This window comes from Chiloscyllium plagiosum, chromosome 12, assembly GCF_004010195.1.
Source record: "Chiloscyllium plagiosum isolate BGI_BamShark_2017 chromosome 12, ASM401019v2, whole genome shotgun sequence".
NCBI classification, from domain to species: Eukaryota; Metazoa; Chordata; class Chondrichthyes; order Orectolobiformes; family Hemiscylliidae; genus Chiloscyllium; species Chiloscyllium plagiosum.
Genome location: NC_057721.1, coordinates 18,735,751 through 18,759,032, shown reverse-complemented (window position 1 = coordinate 18,759,032; position 23,282 = coordinate 18,735,751). Strand labels below are relative to the sequence as shown.

Below are 23,282 nucleotides of genomic sequence, written 5' to 3'. Positions count from 1 at the left end.
TCCCCACACCCACTTTAACCTGTCTCACTGTGAACTTGAAGAGATATATCGAACTCAAAACGCTGGCCTAGATCTGACCATATTTTGACTGTGCCATTTCGGACGAGTTTCACAGAGGATTTCTCTCTATGAGACCAAGTGAGTTTTCTCACACTGCTATCCCAAACTCGCTTCCCCACCTCCATGGCATCCACCGCTAGTCTGATTCGCCCACTCACTATAACCAGAGGTATGTATCATAGCCGGACAGCTAGGTAATCCTGGTTCTGGCGCCATCGTAATTGCCCATAGTGTCCAGGCTAGGGATACAGCGGGGATTGGATCTGTGTGGATGCTCTTTGGAGGTCAGTGGAGACTCGATGGGCCAAATGGCCTCTTTCTGCCCTGTCGGGACTTTGTAATTCGATGTCAAAACATTGTACTCAGTACAATTCTCATCAAACTAAGAATTCAGAACACCCTGCTGAGATCATTGTGACTTTTTAAATTCATCTAAGCATTCGAAATATCAGAAGGTAGTAAGTTAATTTACTGGCTAAGTGTAAGTTAAGCAGGCTTTTAGAGGGATTCTTGCTATGAGGCCAACTGAGCCATTTGTTACCATACCTCACCAAATGCACCAGATTAACTAACAATCCTACCCACATGTCATCCCTCACATCCGATTCTATTCCTATTTTACCATGTGCCATTTCTGGAATAATACAGTCATAGTCATTCAGCACATCAAAGGCCTTTTGGCCCACCACATCTATACTGACCAACAAATACCAAACTACAGTAATCCCATTTACCTTATTTGGTCCATGGTCTGCCAAGTCCTGCCATTTTAAGTACTTATCCAGATGCTTCTTAGATGTTGTGGGAGTACCTGCCTCTCAGGCAGCATATTCCATATTTCTACCACACGCTGGATGAAAGAATTCTATTGCATATCTCCTCTGAACCATGTACTCCTCACCTTAAGGTTATGCCATCTGGTCTTAGACATGAGAAAAGTATTCTCATGATCTACTTTACCTCTGCCTCCCATAATTCTGCACACATCAATCAGATGCCCCATCAGCCTCCTCTGCTGAAGTAAAACAAACCCAGTCTATCCAGTCTCTCCTCATCCCAGGCAATAACCTGGTGAATTGTCTTTGCACCCGCTCTACTGTAATCATGTTCTTCCAATAGTGTGGCGACTAGAACTGCACACAGTATTCCACCTGTAGCCTAACCAAAGCTTTATATAGTTGCAACAAGACTTCCTTGTTCCTATATTATATGCCTTGGCTAATGAAGGCAAGCATTCATATGCCTTCTTCACCATCCCGTCTACCTCTGCCGACTCCTTGACGGATCTAAGGATTTGTACATCAAAGTTCCTTTGTTCCTCAGTTCTCCCTGGCAACCCACCATTCATTGTGTATGTCCTTTCCTTACTATACCTCCCAAAATGCATCTCCTTGCACTTACTGGATTAAATTCCATTGTTTTGCCCAATACACCAGCTGATCAATATCAGACTGCAGCCTGAGACAAGCTCCTTACTAGCAACAAAACCATAAATGTTCATTTGATCTGTTAACTTAAATCTTCTACATTCAAGTTGTCAATCTACATAAGAAAGAGGAACGGCACGGTGGCACAGTGGTTAGCACTGCTGCCTCGCAGCGCCAGAGACCCGGGTTCAATTCCCGCCTCAGGCGACTGACTGTGTGGAGTTTGCACGTTCTCCCCGTGTCTGCGTGGGTTTCCTCCGGGTGCTCCGGTTTCCTCCCACAGTCCAAAGATGTGCAGGTTAGGTGAATTGGCCATACTAAAAAAAATTGCCCGTAGTGTTAGGTAAGGGGTAAATGTAGGGGTATGGGTGGGTTTCGCTTCGGCGGGTCGGTGTGGACTTGTTGGGCCGAAGGGCCTGTTTCCACACTGTAATCTAATCTAATCTAACCAATGCCCAGGGTACCACTGGTGACAGGTTTCCAATTACAAAACAACTCTCCACCATTCCCACTTGCCTCCAGTTTTCCAACTTGTATTGGGTCCCATAGGTTCTTAACTTTTGGACAAGCCTTCCATGCCTGACTTTATAAAAGGTCTTACTGAAGCCCACATAAACCACATCAACTGCGTTACCCTGCTAAATACAAATATATTTAGCTACATCTGCTCTTCAAGAGAGTTTACACCTACATCATCAATTTGTGACTCTCATACTAGGGTTTGAAACCCATGCAACAGCTAAAATGAAGCTTGTCTGAACTAAGAAATAAGTTAAAATGAGTTCAGGGTCCCTTCATGTGTGATGCATGCCTCACCCATTCCACAAAAAAGAAATGGATCCTAATAAACGGTCAGAAATTGCAGCAGATTTTCCAACTTTTTCCCACCATTTTAAAAGGTCTCTACAAAAATTCTGGCCATTTTGATGCAAAGCTTCCATCAAACACAAGGATAATATGTAACTGTGGATATGGATAATGTACATTAGAACAGAAATAAGTTCTCACTTCCTCTGAACGATAAATCGACAAATGTAAATGGACATTTATTGAGCTACTGAGAAAATATTGTTTTGTGCAATTCCATGTTAAAATAATTTGAGTATGTTTACATGTAAGGTACAGTGACAAATGATCAGGTAAGCTTTGTATCATTACTGTCATTTTCTTATAAGAGACCAAAGAACAGCAAAATATTCTAATTTCCTCCTTCTATTTATACGTAAATGGACTCTTCACATTTTTTAATAAAAAATGTTTCTGTGGCTATAATAAACTTTCTATTTAACGAAGACCTTCCATACAAATAAACAGATCCCACAGAAACAGCTCCAATCTGCTGCAGTTACAATTAGTTTGAGGAAAGTTAGCCAGGGATGAAAGTGCAATCCATAATCATGCTTTTTTTTAACTACTGAGGGCTGGACCTCATATCTTGAGTAGATAATTTACATCTAGAGCAGCTTGCAGCCCGGTGCCAGCCGGTGACCCTTCACCTCTAGGTCAGTTTCTTGTTGGTTTAAGTCCAACATTGGGATCTAATCTCATAATCCAGTCATACTGCGGTACTGTCAGCAAACTGTGCTGTTGGGTTCTATATTAAATCAGAGCATTCGGGTGTGATATTAAGTTAATGCAAAGTACCTGTGATAGTTCTCAGATACGGCAGACTATCACCTGGTGTCCCAGCATTGCTTCAACAGGTGCACCCAAAAATAAACAGGCCAGATGGTCACTCATCTCACTGTTTCGCCATATTACTGACATAGCTTGCTGCCACTTTGCAAAATAGCATTTCCAAAGCAATTCAATACAAAGTGTTTTGAAGCACTTAGAGGAACATATTCAAAAAGTACAATAAATTTTACCTTTTCGTTTCAAGGAGGAAAGGGAAATAAATTGAAAATCGCAGAAGGTCCTTCATTAATTACAAAAAAAGGGAATCCTACAACTGTGAATATGGGACAGTTGGAATTGCTCACTCATATCAGCTGTGTGAAGAAAACTGGTTATCGCATAGCTTAAGTCACAATTTCACATTTGAAAATGATTCCGATGCAGGAGACCAAGTAATAAGACAATTCTCAAAATCATAATTCACCAAAGTGTAAAAAGTACTTCTGTTCATTTGCTTGACTGCTTCAAAAATGCCGATTTTATATTAAGGGTCTCACCAAGATATATCCAGTGCCTCTGCTAGACATGAAGCTGTCATTAACGTTCACATTTCCATTGAGACTATTGAATACTCTTGATCCACATTTATTTGAAAAGACCACATTCTGTTTTCATATTCTATCTTTCTGGATTGACTGAAGAGACCATCGAAACAGGCTTTGATAAATAAATGAACAGGATTTGCTGACGAATCCAGACAACATTAATTCAATTAAAATTGAAAGGTTTAAAGTTCATAAGGGATGAGTAATTTCTACCTTTTCCATTTAATAAGCCAAGCAAGGGGATTGCCTAGCCATTACTGAGTTGCTTGATTTTTATTTCTATCATCTCTCAACTACAAAGAACTCAGAAAAACCCAACTGCTCACAATGATGAGATATCAGAGATTTTTACACTTGAGCAGTACAACCTTTCAACCCTCCATCCACATACATACCTTGGGAATTTCTAAAAGCTTACATTACCACACCTAACTTATTTAGGAATGGCATTAACTTCTAAAAGTAAGAAAGTATGTTTCTGGAGCCTGCAATGAGTAGTTGGGGAATGGGATCATAGCTGATCTGTGACCAGGAAAATTCTGGATGATATTTGCTCATTTTTCCTCGCTTCTACTGTGGAACAGTGAGGATATATTATGAGGAATGCTCCACATGTGAAAACAGTGCCAATAGCCACAGCACTCTTTTTTTTTAACATTTCTGATATATTTCTGAAAGTGAAATCAGCTGTAACTAGGCATAGAAGTATAAACTGAAGTATTTAGACTAACTGTGCTGTCAAAGGCTCTAACGCAAGGTTCAGAGGACTGTGGATATTATGTGAGTTTGTTTCAACCAGAGAAAATATTGGAGGATATAATTCAAGCTGTCAAAATACTTCGGGGAATTGATGAACTAATTGAATTAGAACATAAGCACAGAATTTATTTATAAGTAATAAGCAGGACCAGAGATTAAAGAAAACAGATGGACAGACAGAATGGAATCTGAGTGACAAAAGTTGAAGTGGAAATTAATTCTCTCCAAATGTAATTGGGGGGCAATAGGTCAGAGTTAAATCAAGAAATTTGCAAAAAAGACAAGTATTAAGGCACTTCTTCTGATTTCTAAGGAGATAAAACAGCTTTTATATGAGGTTTTCACTCAGGAAATTAAAATGACATTGACATGCCAATTTGTCTGCTTTTTTTCATATTATTACAAGTTGAGTATCGAGACTACACTCTAACTTTGTAACTTATTAATCATGATACATACGAGAAATTTAAAATTGATTTTTCAGGATTGTTGTTTAATTTAGCCATGATGGAATTCTGCCAATCAGGTCTTTGCCTTTTTATTTGGTGTGCATTTCATATTTTATGTCCTTTCTACACCATAATTCTCAGGCAGTTACCAGGACAAATCTTAAGATTGAGATAATTGTGTTGCTTCACTGTTGCTGCAAGTACACGGAATTGTTGCAGTTCAAAACATAACCAGGTGGCTCATTGAAATTCTGTCTTTTCTTCTGCAACAGCAATTCAGTTAATCCCCAGACTTACCTTGCAGCCCTCCAATTTTTATCTCTTCAGGTGATTATCTCATTCCCTTTAGAAAATGTAACTGAATTTACCTCCGCCACACTGTACAGAAAACAGTGCATTCTCCAGAATTGGGTACAATACTCCAGCTAAAGCCAAATCAGTGTTTTATCAAGATTCAACAACTTTCCTAGTCTTGAACTTCATCGTCTTAGATATTTGTGAACTGCTTGTTTGATATGTAGCACCGATGAGCAGAAATTTCCTCGAATTAAACAACAGGAAGAAGGAAGCCACCATCTTCATTTCCCATTCCAATGTTCCTTACTGGCTCCATCAATCTCCCTGCTAAGTCTGAGATTAAGCCAATGTCCTCACAATAGTGGTGGAACATTTGAATCGTAGACCAGTTTCTCAATTCATATCTATGCTGTCATTAAGACTGTCTACTTCTACCCTGTACCCTCCCACATCTTGTCCCTGTTGCAACACACGTACTCCTGAAAACCCCATCCATTATTACTTCTAAGCTCGACTATTCTAACACACTTATGTCTGGTTTCTCACATTTTACACTGCACCCAAAGATCTACTCTCGTATTTTAACTCACATCAAGTCCCATTTCCATCACCCCTGAGTTCTCACTGATTTACACTGGCTCTTGGTAAGCAATGCCTTTGATTGTAAAATTCACAACTTTATTTTCAATTCATCTGTGATCCCCTCCAGCTCTACAACTCTCTGAGATAAATGCAATCCTCTGGTCTCTTGTGCCCTCGCAATTTCAATTGCTCCCACCATTGAGCCTTCCCTGAGCTCTCAAATTCCCTCCCAACACCTTCCCATTTTTCTTTTCTGTTTTAAGAAATGTATTAACACCTAGCTTTTGACCTGACCTTTGCTTATGAGGCACAAGTGACACGTAGCTCTATAATGCTCCTGTGAAGCAACTTGAAAGGCTTCATTACAGTAAAAGTGCAATCAGCAATATATAAGCACGTATAGTCATTGACATTGTTTTCAAATACATGCCTGAATAATTTCTGAGCTCTGACACCTTTTGTTCCTGAGATCCAATTGCCTGCACATTGTTTCTGGAGATAAGTATCAACAGGCTGCTTCCAGGTGCCAGTCCAAGAACCACAGATGGGCTCCCAAGTGGGTGGACCACTTACGGTACCCAAGATTGTTGGCAGCTGGACCCCACTGAGAGGAGTGGGCTCTGCCAATGCAGGCAGGAAATCACAGGCCTGCCTGCAATGGAAGAGTCCGCTGCTGACTTCAAAACTGGGCACAAAATAAAGTGTGACCAGATCTTTCAGGCCATCAGTTTGGCGAAGATGTTCCTCCGCATGATGTCTCACAGTCACAATTGTGGTGATCTGGCATCAGTGGCTGGTAGAAACCAGCAGGGCAACATTAGACTTTGTTTTGCTTCCGACAGAACACCTCCTGAAATGTGCCAGACTTAGCTTCAGCAGGGAAACCATCCACCACAAGTAAGATTTCAGCAACATGTCCAAATTGTTCCTAGATGTTAATCTGCTGATATTTATCTGTCTGCCACTCCTAGGTAGGTGGCAAAGTCATTCAGATTCTGCTTCCTGACAAGATTGTGCAGAGGTGGGAACAAATCCAGAGTATGTCATCCTACCTCCAAAAGCTGATTTGATGCAGCTAATAAGATTCCACTCTCTGGCTCTGTACCTAAAGCTCCAAATCCTGTGTGCTCCTATTGACCATATTCTCAAACTGCCTTGCTAGCTTCAACAATCTGTACACCAATACCCAGCCTTTCCCATGGTCTCCCTGTTCCTACACCATAGGATGTTACTTCTCCATCCTTGCTTCCAAAGTACATCACTTCACACTCCTCTACATTAAGTTTCATCTGCCGTCAGTCTGCTCATTCTACTGGCCCATCTATGTCCTCTTTAAGTCTATCACTTTCCTCCTCACAATTCACAACACATCTAAGTATTGTATTTGCAAAATTTGTAATGTTATTTTTGCACAGAGTAACTCTAATAATAATAACTGTGGAAAAGACCACACGTGATTTACAGAACAACATAAGTTAATCAATGGAGTGTTGAAAAACATGTTTAAATACTTGCTTTTTTTTCTGCTAAAACTTGTAAATATTGTTAGCAAAACAACCTATTTAATACATTACATTCTCTACAGGCCTCCATACAGAATGCATTTATGATAGAGAAGACAAACTGACTGTGAAATATGAAAGATGTTAAATTCCCAGTTCTATAGTACTGAAAAACTTAGCATTGTAAACCGATGCTTCATCCTGAACTCGATCAGCAGAGCCTAAACAGGGCTGGGGATCAGGGAAGGAAAAGAAAAGGCTGCTGACTTCAACTGTTAAGCTTTCTGACTCATGCTGTGCTGCCTGTTGCCATATGTTGCAAAAAAGTCATTGAATGCGACAGCTCAGGAGACCAGACAATTCATTTGGGCTTTCTGAAAGATTATCCAATTAGTACCCTTCCTTCATTCATTCGTCATAGCCCTGCAAAATTTCCTTCTTCAATTACGAACTGTCTTTTCTGAAAAGGTACTAGTTTTAAACATGTTTCTTAAAAGTTCTGATATAGAAACGGCAAAGAGATTGTATTCACCAAAGCACACAGCAGGTCCACTGCCTCCAAGATCAGTTCCTGATGGCCAATACGAGTGACCCCAAGCTCCTCCAGTTCCTGATGAGTGATTCGCAGAAGTTGATCTCCACTGACTTTTTCCCTCTCAAAGTTCTTAATGTACTGTTGCAGGCAGTCATCAAGGCCTAATGGTAATGAGCAGAAAACAAAATTAAACTTCCGTAAAGTACAAATTTCAGTACACAGCACATCCCATTGGAGCTGCACTGCTGTTGCATATTAGTTATGTGGAATCAATTTCGAGTTATGTGTGACAGCAAATAAAACATGCAAATGTTTAATTTTCCTTCAGTACTTCTGTAGTCCACAGTGACAAGATTTTAATCTGCTGAACTGCAGTAATCTAATGCTTTGTAAATCATAAATTCAGCTGCTATATAACAGATACTGTATAAGTTATAAAATATATATTTCAAACCAAAGCTAAAAGTATCAAGTAAATCTGTCAACCCGTCATTTGAGATGCCGGCTGTACTTTAATGGTAGCACCTTGGCCTCTTGTAAATTGGACCATAAGACCATTAAGTATAACAGCAGAATTAGGCCATTCAGCCCAATGAGCCTGCTCCACCATCTGATCTTTTTCTCAATCCCATTCTCCTGTGCTCTCCCCATAACCTCGATCCCCTTAATAATCAAGGATCTATTTATCTCTGTCTTATATACAATTAAACACTTTAGAAATCAACTCACTCACTCATTGATAATCAACGATTGATTCCCACAGTGATCAGTCCTTTCACAAGCTCTTTTTAATATTAGAACCAGCTATAAAAGCTCATTCAAACTTAATATTGAAGTGAATTGATGCTTAACACCATTGTATATTTATGTGTTTATTTTTGTTTTCAGTAAATTACAGATCCGGTATGTTTGAAAATATCCCACATCATTTCTCATCTCTTCAAATCAGCCACATTATTCAAATTTAACAGAAAATGCAATTTCTAATGACATACATTGAGCTACTGAAGGAGCTTGTCAGTGACTTCAGGAGATGGAGTGGAGGGCACACCCCTGTCTGCATCAACGGTGCTGAGGTGCAGGTGCTCTAAGTACCTAGGAGTGATGATCATCAACAATCTGTCCTGGCCCACCCAGGTCGACACAATGTCTCTACTTCCTCAGGAGGCTAAGGAAATTTGGCATGTCCACAAGGACGGTTACCAATTTTTATTGATGCACCGTAGCATCCCACCTGGATGCATCACAAGAAACTACAGAGGGTTGTGAACACAGTCCGGTCTATTGCGCGAAACCAGCCTCTCATCCATTGACTCTGTCTACACTTCCTGCTGCATCAGGAAAGCAACCAACATCAAGGATCCCTCCCAACCCAGTTAAACTCTCTTCCACCTTCTTCCATCCGACAGAAGATATGAAAGCTTGAATACAGGCATGCACAGATTCAAGAACAGCGTCTTCCCTGCTGTTACCAGACTTTTGAACAGATGTCTCAAATGTTAAATCTGATCTCTCTCTCTCTGCACCTTCTCTGTGTCTGTAACACTGTGTTTTGCATTGTTCTGCTACCCTGATGCACTTTGTACAGTATGATCTGTCTACATAGCACACTAAACATCACTTTTCATTGTATCTTGGTACTTGTGACAAGAATGATTTAAATTCAAACTCAAGGAAATTTAATTCAAACAAAAAAATCTCAAATGGGTATCAAAGACATATAACTTGATATCCTTTTTTTCTAGGTAACAAATGAGCTATAAGGAAAGTTATCAAAAATTTGGTCCAAGTAAAGGAATTTAAGGAGACCATTATAGCAATCGGGAATGTTTATAGAGAGAATTCAGCTGCTAGAGAGGTGTGCACAGTGGTGGTGTAAGTATGAAAAACTGACAATTCCTTTGATTTTGAAGCAAAGAACCTGTTTTATCTACAGAAAGCAGAAAATCCACTTCACTGATATCCACCTTCAATCACTTTTCCCATTTCTTACTCTTATTACTTAAATGGAAAATAGGATCATGCGCATTTTTTAAAAAAATCTTCATAGCTGAATATAAAATATTTTACTTTATCTAAGTTGGTCATGCAATGCTGTTACTTCTAATCTTTCATATACGACAACCTGTAATGATTAGCTGCATGACTGGAGTTGAATGTATCCTCAGAAAAAGCTAGCTACCACAGAGTTCCACATGTGAAAAATATTGCTTCTGAGACAGGCTTTTGTTGCCTACTTTAAGTTAGATTGATGATTCGAGGAAGGATCTGTGAATTCTAGTATCTTAAAGCCTAATGTCAGTGACAGTGAGAACAACTCCTGAAGCACTTTAGAGGAGTCTACAAATAAGCACTTGAATTCAGTACCGTTGGTAGCAATCAGCTCAGTGTTGGAGTGAGGACCTTGTGGAATTCTATAACAGGATGGCTAAAATTGTGGATGCGAGTGATTAAATAAATATGGTTTATTTGGTTTTTCTAAGTTTTGCAGTAAGTTCCTCATGAGGCTAATAAGGAGGTTTCAAACTTACATGGTACTTTACAAATTGTCTAGACAGACTGACAACAAGCCTGAGGACAGAATACTGATGGGATGACCATTGAAAAATGCTCTGCCCAAGACAAAGTAGAGAGTAGTGTTCCAATGGTATCCAGTCTACATCATTTGCAATATTGAATTGCCATACAACATGACGTCACAGACTTATTAAATCTACAGATGGCAGAGTTTTGTGGTGGAGGAATAAGTAGAAGTGAGGATGACGACCTTTCAAAAAACCTGAACTAATTATCTGGATGGCTCAGAGACAGCAGATGTATTTTACCGTTTATATATACATAGATAAAGCACAAAGGAGCAGAGAACAGTAAATGTGTAGAACACAAAAGCATTTGTCTCTCCTGTCAGAAAAACAAAGAAAAGGATTTGGAGCGATCACTCATACTTGGAATGCATCTGGTCAGAAGGCAGGTTATTAATAAGACAATTTAGGATACTGGTATTGGTCATACTGGTATTCAGACATATGGTAAGGCCAAATTTGAAGTGAACAAGCAGTCCAGATTGTTGGATGTCAGAGTGAATACCAGTACATTTTAAATAATTCTCAGATGAGTGATCAGTACAAGTTCATACTGAGTGACTTAATTAATTTTCACCAAAAGACAAACAGGATGATAGATTCAGCCTTCAAAAAAATCATTGAGGGAGAAGTGCATTTACATTTTGCTTGGATAACACATAGAAAGAGGATGAATAATCCATAAGTCTCAATTACTAATATGCAAATGGTTCTTTTCCTCAGTTGAACATATGTAAGGACTTATCTTTTATTTTTGTGCTTTTTTTTGTCAACCTATGGACTGAAATGAAAGAGTGGTTTTGAAACCAGTATTTTGAAATGATTTGTCAGTAAGTTATATGACACTCGTGCCAAGCGTTATAAACCGCTAAAGCAAAGAACTTACTAACTTGCAAAGAATCAAATTATTTATAATAAATAGTCATTCTTGTTAAGTACAGAAACCTGGGCCATGCTTTCTGACAACCTGGGCCTCTAAATCAGGTAAATTTTGTGTTCTTACTTAAAAATCTTTAACTTTTGGGAAAAATCCTGGAATAGCAGGACTTGATTTCCAGTGGGTTACCCCAGTAAGGTGTGGCATAAAACTGGAGCAAATTTCCAGGGAAGGGAACTGATTAAGCCTGACTTTCTGCTTTGAAAGTTTTGCTGTAGCTACACACTTGAGAAGCAGGATTGAAGGTTATACTGACAATGCAGAAAAATAGGGATTCTCTCCCATTCACAAGATGTCAGGAAAGGAAGTTACTGTTTCCTAATTCAAAATGTGATAACAAATAAGCCCATGATGGGATCAATCACAAATGTGGCTATTGTATCCACTGTGGTCACTAATCTCAGTTCAGCTGGTGATCTCTCCCTCTGTGCCTCCAAACTTATTGTCTTCCAACTCCGCACAGCTCACTCACTTCTAACACCTTCCCAAAATCCACAAACAGGATTCCACACAAATCCACATTTATCATTTACTCTTTACCCCCTCCCCTCACCCTATCTTCTGCATAAAAAAAACAACCTTTTCTTAGCTACCATTAGTTCTAAGGAAAGGTCATTGGACCCAAACGTTAACTCTGATTTCTCTCCATAGATTCTGCCAGACCTGCTGAGCTTTTCCAGCAATTTCTGTTTTTGCTTGTGTTAATCACACAGCGATTTGATGGAATAAAGTGGGTTGACTAAGTGACTTTAGCTTACTCTGTTTTTTTTGTGTATGATAAGTATGCTAAAGTATTATGTGTAATATTGCCAGAAGGTTTAATATCAAACAATTTGGTCTTACTTTGCCCAGACCTCTATGGTTAATGCATATTACTTCTTCCACTTTTATTTTCTTCTTCTCCATCTCTCCACAACGTAAATATTGATCTTTCACTATCTTCCAGTGCTGGTTACAATCAGGATATTTCAAAGTCAAAAGATGCTCCATTATCTTCAATTTCAATTGAACAATTGGATCATTAAAACCAACAACATTCATCAAATGCTTGAAATTATTTTGTTGCCATCTCAATAACAATGAGGGGTAATGAGGTTAGTTTGATATCAAAATTGTGATTTTTCATTTTTAATTACCACCTGCCTAAAACTCTAACTTTGTTTTTGCAGTTAAAGATCCTATTGTCAACTGGCAGTTGAGTGTGATTTTTCTGAAGGCGTTTCTGCTGAAAACCACACCACAGTAATGTTTGAAACTCATTTCTGATGGAGCTCTTTACAGCTCTATCCATACTATGCCAACCAACATACTTTAAAGATCACAATAATTAGCAGGATTTGGGGAATGGGGCGAGAATGGACTGTGGGATGAATATACAACAATCTTGAAACATTAACAGATTCACGAAAAATGGAAGGAACTGAGTCCACAAATGAATTTCTAAAGTTGTTATGTTTACTTTGTGCTTCTGAAGTGGTTTCCAAATATAACAAACAAAACATTTTTCGATCTTACCTCACTTTTCTCCACTGACCACAGTAAAGGTTTGGACATTAACAAATATCTACAAATTGAATTTTAGACTAGAACTTATGAGTCAACTCAACTGGCTACTTCAGATTTTCATAAGTTCAGATGCCCTCAGACACTGGTAGATATTAAAATCATTTGTTTAAATTCAATTCTTCTCAAATGAGAGCTTGTCAATGAAGAATATGTTCATAGAATCAAAGAATGTTCACAGCAGAGCAAGAAACCATTCAGACTAACATATCCACGTTGGCTCTCTGATTGAGCAAATCAACTAGACCTACTCTCCTGCCATTTTCCTATGACCAGACAATTACTTTTTATTCACTTAATTATCTAATTAACATTAAAAGCCATAGTTGTATCAATCTCCACCACAATCTCAGGCAGACATTTCAAATCTTAATCATTTGTGATGTAAAAAGAAACATATTTTCTCATATTGTGTTTGGTTTCTTCGCCATTCACCTTAAACTGATGTCCTCTGCTTTTCTGCATCTTCTGCTAATGTGAAGAGGTTCCCCATACTTCCTCTGTCTATACCCCACATGATTTGGGCAGCACAATGGCTTGGTGGTTAGCCTCACAGCACCAGGGACCCGGCTTTGATTCTGGCCTCAGGTGACTATCTGTGTGGAGTTTGCAGGTTCTCCTCATGTCTGCATGGGTTTTCTCCCACAATCCAAAAATGTGCAGTTTAGGTGGATAGACCATGCTAAATCGCCAATAGTGTGTAGGGTAGGTGGATTAACCATGGGAAATGTCAAAGGATAGGACGGGGGAGACTCTGGGTGGAATACTCTTTGGAGAGTTGGTGTGGACTTGTTGGGCTGAAAGGCCTGTTTTCACACTGTAGGGATTCTATGAACAGTTCTATTCCACAAATATTTGCATTTGTATGTTAACACATTCCAAAGCACTTACATGCAATGAATTACTTGAGGTGCAGCAGCTGCAAAAGATCCAAACACAGAACGGTTTAACTGTAACCTCACAGAAGACATGTTTAGGGTGATGGATCTTTTATATATAGAACCATGCCAGGTTTCATTAAACAAATAACTAGTTGCTCACTTATGCCTGTTGCCTTGTGCCAATTTAAATACTGTGCAGTCTGGATATTTAATTATTTCCATGTGTGTTATGGTTCTAAGCTCAATGGAGTAGTGAAGATTGTTGTGAATAAAGATGAATTCTTCTAATTCTGCTCTTGTGTGAGTCCAAATCAGCCGCATTGCAACATAAATATGGAAGGTATTATTACTAAGTGACTCAATGATTCCATGAAGGAATTAATGAAATTAAAAACCAAAAGTAGCCTCAGGAAATCTTAAGAGAAGCCCAGGTTAAAATAAAATCTTTGCGGTCTGCCTGAAAACTATCCATGTCACTAAAGACTCTCATCCCTGAATCTATTTTCACAAAAAGCAGTCTTCAAATCTTTCCTAAAGTGAGATGTCCTGAATTAGACACTAGAATTAGAATTACATTATAGTCAATTAGAACCAGAAGGTCAAACCTGCTGCTCATCAGGATTTATGAAGTATCTTTCAGTTGAATTTATTCAATGAGGTTTCTGGGAATAAAAGAGAACCAGGCATATTAAGAAATTCCATTATCATTTTTAATGTACCACAATCTCCCCGAGCTGTGTTGAGCCCCATGGTTACTGCAGTGGCTGCCGGACGGCTTTGTGATGGTTGATAGCAGTGGCAGTGAGGATGTCAAGCTGGTTTATTGGATGAACTCTTGGGATGGAGCCAGAAACTACCAGAGCGAGATCTGACAAGTGGAATGAAGGTGAGGGAGCCTCAGGGAGAAGCTGTGATGACATGAAGCACTGTCAATGTTGCTCCTTGTAGGCTGATGGTAAAGCTGCTAAAGACTCTAGCAAGGAAACGATAAAAGTAGGCCTCCCACTGCAAGGTGCAAAGCTGCATTCCCAGTTAGTTAGATTCATCAGTGCTTCAAGTCCCAAGGTTGGGTGTGACACTGGTGGTTTTAGGATGCAGGCAATCATTAGTATCTAATGCACAATGCTGGAGTCATAGGAGGTGCATTCAAAAACTTGAAAGTAAAGTACATTACTCCTTGTCACTTGCAACTTGATCCTTCACAAGTTCCTGATTGGTAAAAAATAACAACAAATGTTTCAGCATGGGGAAGCTTCTTATTTTCTTGGTTCATTATGTCTGAATTCCCCAGCCCTTTTGTCTGAATGTTGAACTCTCAATGGTTTTGTTTCATATGTTTGGAACGTTCCATATGTTCAACACCAGTGCCAGTGCAGTATCAGTGAACATCTTCCTGCATTCAGGTCAATTCTTCTCTGCGGTATCATTAGCATTTACTAATATCGAAAAACTAATGTAATCACTGGTAGCAGTGATCACTGTTGCAAATGCTTCAGTGACTAATTCAGTATTTATTGCATGAGGTGACAGTCCAACGTGTACTAAATCCAAGTATAAATAAATTGCTCACTAGTCATATTAAACTCAAGTTTAAATTCTTCTACTCCACACTTCTTAATTCTTTTCTTCTCCAGAATCAAGTCACCCTTAATTCCCGTTGTCATCGGCAGCTTTCTGTCTTGTAAGATGATGGTTTGGACATGAGCAGTCAGCTCTATGACATTGCCTTGCATGGCTAAGGAAACACACTCTGCAGCGGCAGTCCCTGCTGCATTTGCTGGAGAGGTAGATAGCAGGCTGAGCAAGTGTATAATTTTCTGGGCTCTGTTGTCTCTGGGCTCTCTTCTAAGCCAGCTGAGTATTCCATTTCTGCTTGTCATCACTTAAAAAAAACAGAATTATTTCCCACATCCACCTGTTGTTTGTTTTGTTCCCCTGACTGCAGCCCAAACTCCTTTGGTCTCTATCATTAACTCAGTAATTGAATAATAAGATACTTATACATATATATTGCTATCTCATGTCAATACATCTCAAGAGATCCTCACAACAGTAAGCATTTTAGTAGTTCAGTGAAGTACCAACAGAAGAAAATAATGCTACTGCTCTGCTTTGAATCCATTACAGTGTGCACAAGTGCTTGAGGGAAGCCAGCAGCTAACACATTATTATATTGCATTGGTTGAATGGGTGTTTAAATGATTAGAGATAAAGTTTGGACACATGTTACATACATTCAAATTAGGAGCAGGAATTGGCTATTCGACCCCTGGAACGTCTTCCATTATTCAATAATATTATGACTGATTAAATTGTAGCCTCAATTGCACATTCACATCTACCCCCCAAAAACCTTTGACTCCCTTGTTAGTCAGGAATTTATCTACCTCTGCCAACATGCTGTGAAACAATATTGACTGAGCTTGGAGAAACAGGTAAGCAAGAGTATTTAATATTGACAGTTAATACAATTCGTGTCACCAGGAAATATGTTGTTTATATTGGCTGTTATTTGAAAGCAACTGTAGGACTGACAAGTTAGCAAGTCCTAAAATATATTGAAGAATGAACAATATATTTGTACAAGTGCAGTTTTCAGCATTGGAAAATAAATAGTTGCAATGATTAATGGACACCAATGCCATGACAGATTCATAATATCAATGGGAGAAATAGATCAAACTTCACTTGTTTTTAAGCACAACACTGTCATTTTTAAAATTAACCCCTGCTTTATTGACATCACTGACTGGGCCAGTAGTCATTGTCCATCCTGAGTTCTCCTGCAAAAGGTGGTGCTGGTATGCTGCCTTTGTGCATAGCTGCAGTCCTTGAGGTGTAGGATAAACCAGTGTTGTTAGGGAAAGAATTCCAGGATTTTGATACAGCATCATTGAAGTGTCAGTGATATAACATAGTTGCACACGTGTCAGGACACATTAGTTAACATTAACATTATTTACACTCTTATTAATGAACAGACATCAAGTTCTAAGATTAGACTAGGTCACCACATCTGTGATCATAGCTGTCACCTGTCTCCTCAGCTTCTGTAAAATTAGATTAGATTAGATTACTTACAGTGTGGAAACAGGCCCTTCGGCCCAACAAGTCCACACCGCCCCGCCAAAGCGCAACCCACCCATACCCCTAACCTAACACTACGGGCAATTTATCATGGCCAATTCACCTGACCTGCACATCTTTGGACTGTGGCAGGAAACCGGAGCACCCGGAGGGAACCCACGCAGACACGGGGAGAATATGCAAACTCCACACAGTCAGTCGCCTGAGGCGGGAATTGAACCCGGGTCTCTGGCGCTGTGAGGCAGCAGTGCTAACCACTGTGCCACCGTGCCGCCCACCAAAATGTCAGAGTGATGCATGCAAAAGAAACTGACAATGATTTTATTTTGACCTGCTTCTGTTCGCTACCTACCCATCAATGCATGACTGAAAGCTAACCTGAATTTGTCAGGAAATTGGAGGCATAAACTTGCAACTTGCCTTTCAAGCTGTGAAGCACTATAAAAGCGCTGAAGTACCAAGTCAAAATACAAACGTATTTTTTAATTTTAAATAGATAGGTTGCAAAAAGGCTGGGCAATATAATGAGTTAGTGAGCACAAGGTCTTGTCTCCACTGTGTGAACCTAGCCCAAGCTTCTGAATTGTAAAATGGAAGTGAAATCAATGTGGGTCCAGTTGCTGTTGTACCGAGTCTCATTTATTTCTCGATTCATGGGATGTGGCCCTCACTGACAAAGTCACCATTTTTTGTCTATCTCTAATTGTCCTTGAGAAGCTAACAGTGGGCTGCCTTCTTCACTGTTGCAATCTGTGATATAAGTACTCCCAAAGTGTAACCAAGACAAGAATTCCTGATTTTTCCCCATCAGTGAAGGACAAATGATAATTTCCATGTCAAGATAATGTGTGACTTGGAGGGGAGGTTGGAGTTATTGTTGTTCCCATGCACCTGCTGCCCTGGTCCATCTAGGTGATAGAGTTAGGGGGGGTGCAGGTCCTGTCCATAAAACCTTGCTATGTGCTGCAGTGCACCCTTAATAAACTATACACACTGCAACCATCGTGTATCAGTGCTGGAAAGAGTGATTGTTTAAGGTGGTGCACAGGGTTCCAATCAAACAAGATAGTGTCAAGCTCATTGAGTATTTCTGGAGATGCAGTCTTCCAGGTAAGTCAAAAATATTTCACACTCTTGACTCAGGCCTTGTTGGAACAGGATTTTTTTTTTAAAAATCGAAAGAACTGCGGATGTTGGAAATCAGAAAGAGAAAGAGAAATTGCTGGAAAAACTCAGAAGTTCTGGCAGCAGCTGTGGAGAGAAATCAGAGTTAATGTTTCAGGTCCAGGGACCTTTTTCAGAAGGGTCTGGTCTGAAGAGGGATCACTGGACCCGAAACATTAATTCTGATTTCTCTCCACGGATACTGCCAGACTTGTTTGGTTTTTCCAGCAATTTCTGTTTTTGTTTCTTGTAGAACAGGTTTTGGGGAGTCAGGAGGTGGGTTAGAACCTAAGGGGAAAAAAAAGCATTTAAACTGCTGTTGTAGCCACAATATTAATATAGTTGATATGGTTAAGTTTCTGGTCAATAACAATGTCTTTAAATGTTGGAAACAGTTATTTCACGTATGTGATTTAAACATTTCTTGCCAATAGTCAGCTTGAATCTGAATGTTATCCAGGTCTTGATGCATATGGGCATGCATTTTCATCATCTGAGGAGTTGTGAATGGACATGAAGGCTGTGCAACCACAAGCAAACGGGCGGCACGGTGGCACGGTGGTTAGCACTGCTGCCTCACAGCGCCAAAGACCTGGTTTCAATTCCCGCCTCAGGTGACTGACTGTGTGGAGTTTGCACGTTCTCTCCGTGTCTGCGTGGGTTTCCTCCGGGTGCTCCGGTTTCCTCCCACAGTCCAAAGATGTGCAGGTCAGATGAATTGGCCATGCTAAATTGCCCGTAGTGTTAGGTAAGGGGTAAATGTAGGGGTATGGGTGGGTTGCGCTTCGGCGGGTCGGTGTGGACTTGTTGGGCCGAAGGGCCTGTTTCCACACTGTAGTCTAATCTAATCTAATCAAACATCCCCACATCTGAACTGGTGATAGTAAGAAGGCCATGGATAAAACACTGAAATAGACAAGACACGGCCCTGAAACTATGTTCCTGGGACAAAGGTGATTCATCTCCAACAACTAGGTATGAGTCCAGCCAACACAAGAGTTTTTTCTCCCATAACACTGACTTCCATTTTACTACATCATCTTGATGCAACACTTAGTCAAATGCTGCCTCAATGTGGTCATTCTCACCTTTGGAATCTAACTGTTTTTGTAAATGCTTTGGCCAAGACTGTAATTGCACCAGAGTTCTGGACTGGAACCAAACTAAGCATTGGATGAAACTACCAAACCTGGCAGTAAATTAACCATCTTACTTAGATAGGCCACACTGACTGCAAGAAATGGAAACATCATAATAGCATAATGAGAATGCTTTCCTGAAACTGCAGTCGGGTCACCACACAGAAGGAGATTTATTCAGAGCAATCTATATTATGCCTGACAAAGGACTGATTGATGGGAGGAAGCTTTCCATTTCCTTTTGCAAACAATCCTTAATTAAAAACGGCAATATCATTTGAAAAGGAAATAATGTATTAACTAGATTGAATAATCAATTTATTGGTATCCTGAAAAGCATGCCTTAATTCTGAATCCTTCCTTTAGGAATGGGGATAGATGATGTAGACCATGCACATAAAGAACTTATTCTTACTGGAATTTTCCTTCTTCACCCGCCCAGTTAAAAGGAAGAGAAAACTGGTGCAGGTTTGCCAATTAGCTGCAGCACCAGCTGTAATCATTTCTCCAGATTTTAAAATTTGAGAATCCACGAATATCGATGCTCAAAATTTATAAACAGGAACAACCCTATAGTATAACCCAATAGAAACTGCATTTACAGGGAAAAACTGGTGAAGTCCAAATTGTCCTACCTTATTTTGGAACTGAACAAAATAACAATTCTTTTAAACTATGCTGCATGTTGATGAAAATCCGATGATGTCTTATTCAATTTGTTGAAGCTCCATTTCAATATGTGCTGTGAGCTCCAAGACTTTTCAATTCACTTTACAGTGAATTTGTTCCTGTTCATCATGTATTTTTCCATTAACTTCACTTGCTCAAGCTTAAACAATTCATTTGTTTGACCTCATGCTAAAAATGGCCATGTATTTCTTTTTATTTGCCTCCAGTAACAGCATCTATTGACTGTAAGTGTTCATCTAGTTCTGTTTCAAACATTTACTCTAATTTATAAATCAGATGCATAAAGACAGATGAAGAATTTTTTAAAAAATATTAAGTATACTACCATGGAGAGTTACTGTCTATCCTTGAAGGGTAATACCATTCCTGTACAATGGAAACATGTCAACTATAAGTAGCTCAAGAGAAACCATTTGCTAACACTAAGGATACTTAGATTTTGTGTCTGGTCAGGTATAGAACATTATGTTCTTATTTTGCTTGAATGCCCAAGAGCTGCATCACAGAAGTCAATGTCATTATGATCCAAAGCTAATCTGCATTAAACCTCTCTGAAACATCACTAAGAATTCAGCAACTAACCCACGGCCTGAGGGGATGCTACTAAAGGATCATGGCTAATAAAAAATATTATGCTTTTGAAGAATGAGAAAAAAATAGCAAGTAATCTTAATTTCTTCATCCTTAATACATCCCTTTATTGTTATTGATGGATATTTGAGTCTTCAGCACAGAAAAAGGCCATTCAGCCCAACAGGTTTATGTCAGTGTTTACGCTCCAAACTTGTTCCACCCATCTTCAGTTAACCCTCTTTCTTTCATTCATTCGTGGGATGTGGGTGTCTCCAGCCAGGCCAGCATTTATTGCCAGTCTCCAGTTGCCCTTGAGAGGGTGGTGGTCAGCTGCCTTCTTAAACCACTGTCGACCATGTGCTGAAGGTTGACCCACAATGTCATTCGGGATGGAATTCCAGGATTTTGACCCAGTGATTGTGAGGGAATGGTGATATATTTCCGAGTCAGGGTGGTGAGTGGCTTGGAGGGGAACTTGCAGACAGTGGTGTTCCCATGTATCTGCTACCCTTGTCCTTCTCGGCAGAAGTGGTTGTGGGTTTGGAAGGCCCTGTCTGAGGATCTTTGATGAATTCCTACAGTGCGTCTTACTGCTCCAACTGAGTGTCTGTGGTGGAGAGGTGGAATTTTGTGGATACACTCTTCTTCCTTGTTCCCTTGTGTCCTTATCTGACATTGTCTTAAATGCATCAATGCTGTTCCCCTCAGCCACTCTAATGGGAGCATGTTCATCATGTTTCCTACATTTGAGTACAAACATTTCCCCTGAATGGTCTGTTAAATTTATCAGTGATAACCTGACATTTATGGTCTTTCATTTTGATCTCCCCGACAATGTTTTCTCCACATTTACTCAATTTTAAACAAGCCTTGCTGGGCTTCAAAACTAATGTCGGAGAGCTGCCAAATACGCAGCCCCTGGTGCTGACCACATTAAACAAACAACCTTGTGGCTTTGAGAGATAATGGAAGTAGTTGTTTGACAGTCAAGTTTACATTTTTCTCCTGATTATTCTAAAGCACTCACAATCATAGAAAAAATACTGGTTAAAAAAAAATCAAAGAATTTTATCAGTACATACAAAGAACAAGAGAAAAACTAAGGAAAGATGAGAGCCTGTTAGGGATCAAGAGGCTGTGTGATGAATTAACAGGCAGGTTATTTTTAAAATTACACTGCAATCTTCCAGGAGAATGTGCACATATTTCTAACTCAGAAACTCCAGGTGAGCTCTGGGAAGAACTGGCCAAGGGGAAATGCTTGCTGCCTTGTTTCCTTTTGCCTTGAGGAATTCACACTAAAATTAACCACGATTTTCACAATTCCCGTGAACAGCTGCCAATAACCCAATAACTCAGGTAGGAAAGATGTGCTCAAAATATCCATCAACTAATTCTGGGATTGAGAGGGATGGAAGTGGCTGTCACAGCTGTGGGCATTTGTGTCACACAGCACGGAAACAGACCCTTTGGTCCAACCAGTCCATGTTCACAAATTAAACTAGTCCCACCTGATTGTCCCATATCCCTCCAAATATTTCTTATCCATGTACTGATCTAAACGTCTCTGAAGTGTTGTAACTGCAGCCGCATTCACCACTTTCTTGGGAGGTTCGTTCCACGCACGAACCACTCTGTGTAAAGCAAAAATTTCCCTCATGTCTTTTTAAAATCTTTCTCCTTTCACCTTAAGAATATGCCCCCTTAGGAAAGGTGTTCCAAATGAAGGCATAGGAAGCAGACAGGGGAGGAAAGGCTTGTGGTTTGGGGAGATGGAGCGGGTGAGACCTATTGAGGGAACACACATTTGCGAGAATGGTAGGCCTTTGGTGGGAAGTGGGTGAGTGTGAGGTAGCAGACAGAAGTTGATGGCACTTAACCTCAGGTTTCAGAAGGACATTAACTTTGCGACATTGCTGGGCATTCATGGACACCGCATTGTCCTGGGTGTCAGTGTCTGGTACTGCAGTCTCTTTTTCTTTACCACCCTGGCCACCAGGACCTCTAGGTCCAAGTTGATAAATTGGGGGTCCCAATTTCCCTCTGACAGCCATATCCTTTCCAAGTGTACAGCAACACACAGTGGAGGGAAGATCCTGGCTTGTATTATTTTAACTAGTGCAAGGCTGGGATCTAAATATGAACCATCAAGATTGTGTCACATATTAAGGAGGTGTGCAACATAAGATTTTGAGAGAAAAGTCACTCAGACTCACAGAGGGGAACCCTCTGTTAAACTGTTCAAAACTGACAGTTTGCAAAAGCATGGGAAAACTCAGCCCCAGGTTTAACTTGCATGCTATAAAATTGGTGTCTCTTCATTATGAGCAGCACTGTAGTCCAATGGTGGGAGTGTCAATATGATCTGATCAGAATAGACTTTACTCCGTCTCCATTAGCAGCACAACTCAGAAGAATAAAGTAATACTGTAAACATAAATAGAAAAAAATATTTGTTCAAAAAGGAACAGAGCTTTGGCTTTATTGCACAAAGCTTCACACTTCTTACCTAGGAGCCTGCTGGTTCCTGAACAGAAAAACAATCAATATGCCTTATCCTATACTTACATGGATCTTTCATTAATGAAGCATGAGGAGACCGAAAACATCCATTACTGAAATGTGTTACACCAGTTAAAACCTGAGGCAAAATGACACACTATGCGTGAATTAACTCAATTTTCCATTAGGTGAAAGTGAGGACTGCAGATGCTGGAGAACAGAATCAAGATTAGAGTGGTGCTGGAAAAGCACAGCAGGTCAGGCAGCATCCGAGGAGCAAGAAAATCAACGTTTCGGGCAGGAGCCCTTCATCAGGAATGACGGTTTGCAA

At 39.9% G+C, this 23,282-nt stretch overlaps 1 protein-coding gene across 2 annotated transcripts in view; it reads right to left on the bottom strand.

The window, feature by feature from the left end:
- cnksr2a (connector enhancer of kinase suppressor of Ras 2a) overlaps positions 1 to 23,282 on the bottom strand; it is a 489,515-nt gene that overhangs the window by 362,316 nt on the left and 103,917 nt on the right. For both annotated transcript variants that reach the window (XM_043700616.1, XM_043700617.1), the window contains exon 2: positions 7,831 to 7,994. In XM_043700616.1, coding sequence (XP_043556551.1) covers positions 7,831 to 7,994 — 164 coding nt within the window. The remainder of the gene's footprint in view (positions 1 to 7,830; positions 7,995 to 23,282) is intronic.